The sequence below is a fragment of the Bactrocera tryoni genome, unplaced genomic scaffold (assembly GCF_016617805.1).
Source record: "Bactrocera tryoni isolate S06 unplaced genomic scaffold, CSIRO_BtryS06_freeze2 scaffold_25, whole genome shotgun sequence".
In the NCBI taxonomy this organism is placed as follows: Eukaryota; Metazoa; Arthropoda; class Insecta; order Diptera; family Tephritidae; genus Bactrocera; species Bactrocera tryoni.
Genome location: NW_024395977.1, coordinates 16,730,933 through 16,741,523, shown reverse-complemented (window position 1 = coordinate 16,741,523; position 10,591 = coordinate 16,730,933). Strand labels below are relative to the sequence as shown.

At 36.6% G+C, this 10,591-nt stretch overlaps 1 protein-coding gene across 1 annotated transcript; it reads right to left on the bottom strand.

The window, feature by feature from the left end:
* Positions 1-495: 495 nt before the first annotated feature.
* On the bottom strand, positions 496-4,722 carry LOC120780464 (cytochrome P450 307a1-like). Its single transcript, XM_040112741.1, has 2 exons — positions 4,246-4,722; positions 496-1,853 (listed from the first exon to the last, which is right to left on the bottom strand). Exons 1-2 carry the CDS (start codon positions 4,628-4,630, stop codon positions 607-609), a joined length of 1,632 nt encoding a protein of 543 aa, XP_039968675.1. The 5' UTR covers positions 4,631-4,722; the 3' UTR covers positions 496-606.
* Positions 4,723-10,591: the final 5,869 nt, after the last annotated feature.

The window sequence follows — 10,591 nt, the reverse complement described above, 5'->3', positions numbered from 1 at the left end:
ACAAAAAAACAAAATTTCCTCTGTTATTTATATGTGAAATCGAAAATATCGATGAAGCACCTCTTAATATTAATATTAAGAGCTCAGGTCTTACCAGAGAACTTGTTTTTTGTCATGTAGGATGAGATTTTCATGGTAACTAAGAAACAAAAAGATAAAATTTATTTTTGGCCCACCTTAATATATACTTAGATATAATTTTAGGTGATACAAACAACATTTAGGTGAACAAAACTCATATACTCTGTAGCTACATGTTGCAAGAGTATAAAAATTTACAGGTTTTTTTAATTAATCCTTGACAAGTTGAGACCAAATTATAGAAATATTCAATATAAATATTATGAGCGGTTGCAATATTGGTAAGTGGGAAATATTTGGCTGCAATTAAACTGGAACATAACAGCGGAGAGAAAGGGAAAGAAATAAGTAAATAAAATTAGAGGTTAGCGATTCTTATTGAGTTAAAAAGAAAAATTAAACGATGTAAATATATGTAAGAGAATAATAGTATTATTATTTTTTAAAAATAGTGTTGAATTAATAAGTAAACTAGATTGTTGCATGGCATATTTAGGAGCATTAATTTCATAAATAGTAAGGTTTTTAAATATTTTTATTTCTTTTAACTAAAGCTATTGGAATCGGTTTTGCCGGAAGTGCGATACATCCTATATTTATTTCTATGTTATTGCCATTTTCATAATATACATTAAATTGCCTTAGTATGTTGGCTACTAAAATAAAACCAAAACCACGTACTAAATTCTGCCCAATACATGTTCTTTTTCCTATACTGAATGGTAAAAAATATGGCATATTTTTTCTTATTTGTATAACTTCGTTTTTAGTTTTGCTAATTGTGTTTCTAAAAGCCTCTCCCATTACCGATTTCTCACAGTTCCTTAATACATTCATGGTTGGCTTCGGTTCGTTTTTCTCAGTGGAGTATTCCAAAAACCTTTCTGGTTGGAAACAATTAGGCTTCTTCCAGTACAACTTATTGTGATTTAGGTTGTAGTTATTAATAAAAACAATAGTGTCTTTTGCAACACCATAACCACATATTACTGTATCTTCAGTTGCCACATGTGGTACTATAGGAGAGGACGAACATCTGAGAACCTCGAATATTGTAGCCATAGTAAAAGGCATAGAATCGGTATCATAGAAACTGATTATTCGCTGTCCTTTACTCGAAACTGAATCTGCCTCTAATTGAATTTTCTTGGCAACATTGGGGTGTTTAATCAAATATATCAGAGTAAGCATAACTAAATTTCCAACCGCTGAGTGTCCTCCAATAAAATCTTCTAACATAAACAATATTGTATCGCGTGAAACTTTTTTGTCCTCCATGAGACTATTGAGTAAAGCATCCGTAAAATCATCTTGTGGTTGAGAGGAGTTTAACTCATCTCTTTTATTAATAATACGTTTTAAAATAAAACTGCGGATAGTAGATGACCAGTGAATTAATTTACTCATGTGGTTTTTGTAGAACGGTGCCAACCATGGTAAGAAGTCAACCGCATACCCTTGGTTTATTTCCCAAAAGATTTCGTCGAAAAAGTCAACTACTTCACAGAAATCATGATCATTATATTCAAAACGCACAGAGCACATGTATTGAAAAAACATATTTGCACAAGCTCGTTGAACAAACGACTTTATCGGTATTTGCTTATTATTATTAATTGTTTCATTAAGTTTTTCTATCAGAATTTTTATCTCTGAACATCCAACATTCGACATCTTAATAAAATATGGAGATGTGTCCCGCGGTGAACAATGTTTTCTCGCTAGATTGCGCCTTTTTTTTTGCAGAATTGACCAATCACAAAGGGCTAGAGCTGGGGAATTAAAAAACCAAATTAATTTTTTATTATTATTACGGTATATAATATTTAGATGTTTAGTACATTCAAAATTATTTCAACAATATTAAAGTGTTTAACTAGGATTTGGTCATTTTCGACTAGATTGAAACTACGTATTATTCTGAACAACATTGACTAAGTGTCAATGAGACTAAAACCGGTTTCGAACCATCAGTCTTGTGGTATAAAGTTTTTCATGAGTTGGTAGAGTCCCACCTGTAATAAGTGTTTTATTTATAAATAAAAATAATAATACAATGATTGGCATTAACTCGCCAGAAAAAAGTCAGAAGCACTGAAATCCTTTTTAAAGGTGGTATGGGAAGAGCTTAGTTCAAATATTAGCTAATGAGGTTAAACTTATAACTCACCAACCACTCTATCAAATTGAATAAAATTTGGTGCAGAAGGTTTTATTTATGCAAAAATAGGTGAATTCTTATTATGTAATTTAAAATCTGATCACATTTTTCAATTCACATATATTAATCCAGCCCCAATGATGATATCGAAAACGAATTTCTCGTAAATAATATAGGGATTTTTGACTTCCCGATTGACTTGTTGCTATATAATTAAGTGAACATGAATATGAATGAAATCTTTCCCTTATGTAATGATTTCCGCTCCGCCGATGAGGTTTCTCTCCTTTACTTAACACGTCGACTGCCAATGTATCACCGGTGATATCACTTCTGTCATGAGAAGTCTACTCATAGGTGCCAAGAAAAAAGCACGATAAAATTCGAAGATATGATAGATTTGGTTACAGTCGAATTTGCTCTAACATAGTGGTTTCATATATGTATGTGTAATTAGTGTAATTTTTTTGAACACCTGGTACCTAATTATTTCAAGATATGACAATATATTATTACATACTGGTACCGGCATAAGCCTGTGGTACCGAGTTAAGCCAATGGCTATAAAATATAAAATATCAGTAAATTTGTTGAAAGGAAGTGCGAATCTTCATATGATAATTCCTCTATATATCATATATTCGTCAGCATATACATAGTATTGAACCAGTAGCGGATACAGAGGGGCGAAATTTGAAGAGCCAATACCTTATTAGTCATTTTACAACTCTTAAAAAATGTGAAGTAAAGGATATATAATTCAGAAATTCGCCATTTTATTTCAGAAACAAAATTAAAGACTGCCTCTATTTTTAAATATAGTAAATAATGCTCTTAGCATTAAAACTGGAGTTACAAAGTGCAGCAACGTATGCAGATTAAGTTTTTAAAAAATCCATGTGCCAAATTTGAAGCGACGTTTCTTGATAGAGAACTTGAAGAAGATGCTGCATTAAGCTTCATCTGAGATATGTTTGATTGATACATTCTCGGCGCTTTATCCTCCAAGTAATAAATCTAATCATAGAAGAATTAGTAACTGGAAAAATAAGGAAACAGCGAGAAAAGCAACGATACTCATCGCAGTAGTGTGCAAATTTCAATTTATAATTGGGATCTTTTGCCTAAGTATGTGATATTCTATCTCTAACTCATTCACTCAGCGTGATTCTTTAGAAAGAATCAATCGATCTGGTAGATACGCTGCTTGTAACATTCGGAAATCGAAGACAAAACGCTGAGGAACATTTTCGATACATTTAACGACACAAAAACAATGGCGGCATAACTGCAAGTTGTCGAAGAAACACCAAGAATCTGCGCCCGACAAACAAAACAAATTTCTGAGAACTTGCGAAGAACACTACAGCGTCAGGGGGAAGATTTGAAGACGCGCTTTTTTAGGTAAGTATTGGATGGACTTCAACTGAGTTTGCTGCTTCCAGGAAAAGTATTTGCTTTGAAAACCAAAGAAATGGAAAATCTTATTGACTGCTTAATAGATAGATGCAAAGACCTTTTGGATAATGATAATTTTGAGCTGAAAGGTCAACTAGATCACTGGCATTGCCATTGGGGGCAGATAGTCAAAAGATACCGACGTAGCTATTAAACTGTATAAAGACTACTATATTTAATATAATAACCTTCATGTTTCAAGTAAATGTTTATTTCTTCTACCTACAACCCACTCTGCACCGCTCAAAAAATAATAATTCTAGATCCGCCCTTGTGGTTGCAATCGGGTTTAAAGATCATTTAGTAACGAAAATTGATCTCATATGAAACATCTGTATGTTCCTAACAGATGTTACATCTAATAGCTTTTTTTAGTTCGTCCGCCTGCGCAAGCGATAGCTCGACTATCAGTTGATGTATGTTGATTAATAGTACTTGGTCCGAATTATAAAAAATATTACGAGAAACTAATTTAATACACAGCTTAAGCGCTTAAAACTATTAGCAAATATATAAGTATTGAGCATCAGAAAATATTATCTTACAATTATTTCTGTCTCCTCCAAAGAGTTGATGGTATCTTATGAAATTGGGTCGTCCTCCGAAAAACTTTCCATTTTGATTAAGTACTTCTTTGATCAATTCCAAATTGTTTATAACGATACATTTGGTAGCTCCCAGTGTTAACGAATACATGCTTCCAAATTTTTTAGAAAGGTCTGTAAGTAATTCCGTAGTAGGCTTTTGGGAAACTAACAAATGTAGATTACCAAGTATTGGCCATGGCAAAGGACCTGGCGCTTGTTGATAAAATTTGACTTCTTTTGTATGTTCAGTTGTTATCACTTTGATCTTACGAAAATGTTTATATAATATGAGGAGATACCAACAACTCATTATTGCAACAGTTAAATAACACAACAAAAGCATTTTCAATGACTGAAAACTAATCCACGTAAAGTTTGAGTTATGAGCGTATCGTTCCAACTGATAATCTTATCTGAAATGTTTCTAACCACATTGAAGAAAGTACTGCATACTCGACATTTTAAATTATAGATGTAGCAATTTTCGCCATTATTTCGTTTATAAATATGTAAATATTATGTTTACATAAATTTGATATCTTAGCTTTCGTTGATATTTATATGATAAAAGTCATGCATGTGATTTTATGTGCATTCATTATTTTGAACTGAAGCTCAGTAATTATCATATATGTATGTAAAACAGAATACCTTGTAGGAAAAATTATTCCAACTTAAAGATTAGCACTTGAACATAAAATTTGTGTTTTTGAAAAAACACTTAATAGTGATCATAATTTTTGACTAAATTATCAAATGATTTATTTAAAAAATATAATGCCCAGGGAATTATTTTTTGGAATAATTAGATACATTTTCGGACACATAAAAAAAAAATAGTAAAAATAAATTATCATGCCATTGATGGGACCTACGTCGTGCCCAGTAATCAATTAATTTAAACAATTGTTAAAAATGGGTTGGATCAGCGAAAAGATCGAATATTTTGATTACCGTCCGTTTAGTATGGGTCATCATCTCATGTGTAGCGCACTTTAATTGAGATATATAAGCTATGTGTATGTATGTAATCGCTCACATTCAAACAAAGGGTTTTATCTGCTTTTGTATTAAAATACATTGGTACCTCAATAGTAATTTATAATGGGCGCCGAGAGGACATATGAGAACCTGATTATTTTATCTGATCGCCATGGCATTATATGCAATGTTTGATTAAACATGTTGTTGTGCTGGTAATGATGAACAATCCATAAAAAAAACATAACTATAAGGTGATGTTTCAACATTTTACAGATCTTATATCGTAGAAGCAAATGAACCGTAAGTTTGGGTATAATCGAACATTTTAAACCCTCTCAATTTGTTAGACCGAAAAGCTGTAAAATACATACTCTTTAAATAAATAAGTAAGGAAGCGCTAAATTTGGGTGTAACCGAACATTTTATACTACCGTAACTTGCAATAAACAAAGCTAAAGAAATGCCGTCTAGTGTTGGCATACTTCATTTAACCCTCATCGAGACCCTTGGGTCTGGCCAGGCCATATTTTGTTTTTAAATGTTATTTAAATATATTGAGAGTGTAGCAAACGACTTGCGCTTCCAGGTAGCCTCCTAGAATTTTATTGTCTACAGAATTCAAAAAAAAAAATTCAAGGATATCGTATCGAAAATAACGAAAAAAGGATATTATAATAGTATTACACCTTAGTGCACAAATGGTGCTTGGAAAGACCCCATATATTTTGTATGAAAATATATGAACTTCTATCATTTCGCACGGTTGATTTATCTGTTTTCATGTTCGTTACATGACCAAATTGGGTTGTATGTTTATCTATGTATGTAATATTTAGCCGCTAGAGCGTTTTAAAGGTTAAGAAAAATGTAATTTTTCTCAAAATATTACATTTCTTGTGAACGCTATTGCCACGCCCCTCGTAAGGATAGAGGGAAGGTTGAGCACTTTCCTGAAAGCCCCAGGGGCGAACTAACTCGCAATTGGTTTTGATCCCCCCCGGCCCCATACCCCCCCAACTGTAGTGAAACAAAAGGGGGGACATGGTGAAAACACATTTTCGCCTATTGCCACGCCCCGGTGGGGCCTTGCGGTGGGGGGGCGAATTATACATTTCCTAAAAGCTCTTTAAATTACCTAAACGGAAATTTATTTGACCCACCTAGGTCAAATACTTTAGCCGCTAGAGCGATTTAAAATGTTAAGAAAAAGGTTAAAAGAAAAAATGTAATTTTTCTCAAAATGTTACATTTTTTGTGAACGCTATTGCCACGCCAAGCGTGAACAAGACAGTCAATTTGATTTCAACCAAATCGAGAGGTAAGAAATTTCAAAAATGTTTCTATATTGTACATATATGAGCGTAAATACAAAACGTATGTATTTCCATACAAATTTATGTAAACACCACTTGGCCTAGCCAAGCACCATTGGTCTCGACTAAATGTACCAGACCGTTGGTCTTGACCTTGGGTTAAAAACAAATGTTTAACATTAATCATTCGACGAAATCAAATTTGGTATTTTTTTAAGTTACTAGCTGCCACGGCAAACGTTGTTTTGTCGTATACGTTACTTCCAGGAAATATTTTAAGATGCAACTAACACTATAAGTTTGGTGGGATGAAATTACAATTGAAACACGAATGAAGATTTGTAGACAATTAAAGTATGTTTTATTTAGCTAATTAATTATCCTTTATTAAAGTATGCAAGCAAATAAATATATTTAATGACACTTATTGATAGTTATCTTCTTCTTTCCTGACGTAGACACCGCTTACGCAATTATAGCCAAGTTAACAACAGCGCGCCAGTCGTTTCTTCTTTTCGCAATTTGGTGCCAATTCGAGATACTAAGTGCAGCCTGGTCTTTCCCCACCTGATCTCTCTACCGAAGTAGAGGGCTTCCTCTTCCCCTGCTTCCCCCGGCGACAAATACTTTCAGAGCTGAAATGTTTTCGTGCATTCGGACGACATGACCTAGCCAGCGTAGCCGTTATCTTTTAATTCGCTGAACTATGTCAATGTCGTCTCCGCTCCGCAGGGTTGTGCGCTGAGTTTGGGACCCGCTTTGTAAAAAACGCACCCAATGAAGGGAAACAACAAGCCTCAGATGAGTGACCCCCCTTTGGTAAATGAATTAAGGACTATGATTTGAGGACATGTGCCTGGAATTTCCGGTCCCTTAATTGGGAAGGTGCCGCTGTCCAGCTGGTTGATGTCCTCGTTAGAGTGAAAGCAGCTTTGAAATTGACGAGGAGGTGGCGTGTGTCGATTCTCTTTTCAGATTGAGGGGTCTCTCTTTCTGTGTATTGGGCAGAGGACACACCATCGGCCCCAGCCGCTTTGTTGTTCTTCAGACAGGTAATTGCTATTCGAACTTCTTCATGGTCGGGCAATGGAACTTCTGCTCCATCGTCTTCGATTGGGGAATCAGGTTCGCTTGTTCCTGGTTGGTTATATTTTTACTGCCATTCAGCAGGCTGGAGAAGTATTTTACAAAAGTATGCTTCTATCTTTAAACCTTCTGTTAGCCTCCGCGCTTCGAGCGTTACTCCGGTCGGCCAGCTTGTAAAGCTCTTCGTACTCACGTATTTAGGCCTCTTTCTTTTCTGTCTGGTCGATCGCAACGTTGCGAGGTAGGCAGACTGTTTTCTCTCCGTTGCGAAATGGCACTCCTCATCGTACCAGATGCTCTTTTGCATTTTCCGAAAACTAATATTTCGAGTGCAGCTTCCAAGCAGCTTGAAATGCCGTCACACAGTTCACTTATACCATGTTGCTGATGAGCGTTCTCAGAGAGCAGGAGTGCAAACGAAGCGTTCGGTTGTCTGTTTTGATTGCAACTTCTCGAACCTTCCTTGTGTTTGTTGACTCGCGTTTTTTGCTGCACAGAGACGAGTGCGTCTCTCTCTCTCCACGAATTTGCGCTCCTTTATATGGCCACAGTAGTAAATGCCACACGGACTTACTCGCCTCAGTCCTTGTCCCGTCCATCGCATTTCTTGGATGGGAGGGTGTTAGCCTTTATTTTCACGTGGACCAGACATTCCGGGTTCATGCCCTCAAATCGTAATCCTTAATTCGTTTTCCATGGTTGTTATTAAAAGGGGGATCTCTCATCCAAGGCTGGTTATTATTTTTCATTGGAGGGTTTTTTACGTGGCGGGTCTCAAACCCAGTGCACAACCCAGCGGAAGAGATGTTTCACCTTCTCACTTTAGCCTTCAAACGGATGTTCTTAGGCTACCCAGAGTATACTTGGTCAAAGACTGGAAGTCGTGAGCTGCTTGGGTCATATGTAGAATAATCGTAACCACTCAACGCAATGGAGTGTACAATATATTTTATCACTCCGTCTTTAGAGAATACAAACAATCTGAATGACTTGCACTGGCAGGCACATCATAAAGTTGAGAAAAGGATGATGGCCCCAAATATAAGCCACAAATAGACAACGTCTGCCACTCTAATCGGAAATCAATAGATGTGTATGACGCCAATTCCCCTGGCAACAATTATTATCTTTACTCAAAATTTTTATAGTTTGTGTTTACATGTTTTATTGCAGCTTAAGCTAAATTACTAGGTCATAGAGTCACTGAAGGTTGTTTCTCGCGGCAACTAAATTATATAAAAGTCATCTTCATTTGAGATATTTAACACATAAACTCGACCGAAGAGACTAAATATAATGTTGAAGTCCGAGGAAAGTCTGGGCTTTAACCTTTGGCATTACTCAGATTTACGAAGAGAACGTATTTTGATATATATTTAAATAATTGGTCAGATAAGTTTCGTGATTTGTGATTTTCAAGTTTCACGGTACCATTCCATTGTCAAATTTTGCCACAGGCTCCAATAGAACACCTTGCGCTATCGTGGATGTAACATTTTATTGTCGCTGATGCATTAAGTTATTGATTTATCTCACATTTATTAGTTTTTCAAAAAACTCATTATATGAAGAGTGGGCGGGGTTATCATCCGAATTCAATTGGGCATTGAAGCTTGAATAATTTGCGGCAACGCTGGATTCGCTACTTATAGCAACACTTTGCAGTCTTTACAATACTATCCTTTAGCAACGCTGTACTACTTTTTTCTTTTTAGTTGTAAGCAACCCGTTTTCCACAATCCTGTAATTTTTCCCACTTTATCTACAAACCGTCATACCGAACGGACATGCTCACGGACAAACCTTTCACACTGTATAATAAGTATTTAAGTATTGCTAATTAATCGATGACGATGGAGCAGACGTTTCATTACCCGACCATGAAGATGTTCGAATAGCAATTACACGCCTGAAGAACAACAAAGTGGCAGGGGCCGACGGATTGCCGGCCGAGCTATTCAAACACGGCGGCGAAGAACTGATAAGGAGCATGCATCAGCTTCTTTGTAAAATATGGTCAGACGAAAGCATGCCCAACGATTGGAATTTAAGTGTGCTATGCCCAATCCATAAAAAAGGAGACCCCACAATCTGCGCCAACTACCGTGGGATTAGCCTCCTCAACATCGCATATAAGGTTCTATCGAGCGTATTGTGTGAAAGATTAAAGCACACCGTCAACAAACTGATTGGACCTTATCAGTGTGGCTTTAGACCTTGCAAATCAACAACCGACCAGATATTCACCATGCGCCAAATCTTGGAAAAGACCCGTGAAAGGAGAATCGACACACACCACCTCTTCGTCGATTTCAAAGCTGCTTTCGACAGCACGAAAAGGAGCTGCTTTTATGCCGCGATGTCTGAATTTGGTATCCCCGCAAAACTAATACGGCTGTGTAAACTGACGTTGAGTAACACCAAAAGCTCCGTCAGGATCGGGAAGGACCTCACCGAGCCGTTCGATACCAAACGAGGTTTCAGACAAGGCGATTCCCTATCGTGCGACTTTTTCAACCTGCTTTTGGAGAAAATAGTTCGAGCCGCAGAACTAAATAGAGAAGGTACCATCTTCTATAAGAGTGTACAGCTGCTGGCGTATGCCGATGATATTGATATCTTCGGCCTCAACACCCGCTCCGTTAGTTCTGCATTCTCCAGGCTGGACAAGGAAGCACAGAAAATGGGTCTGGCAGTGAACGAGGGCAAGACGAAATATCTCCTGTCATCAAACAAACAGTCGTCGCACTCGCGACTTGGCACTCACGTCACTGTTGACAGTCATAACTTTGAAGTCGTAGATCATTTCGTCTATCTTGGAACCAGCGTAAACATCACCAACAATGTCAGCCTAGAAAACCAACGCAGGATAACTCTTGCCAACAGGTGCTACTTCGGACTGAGTAGGCAATTGAGAAGCA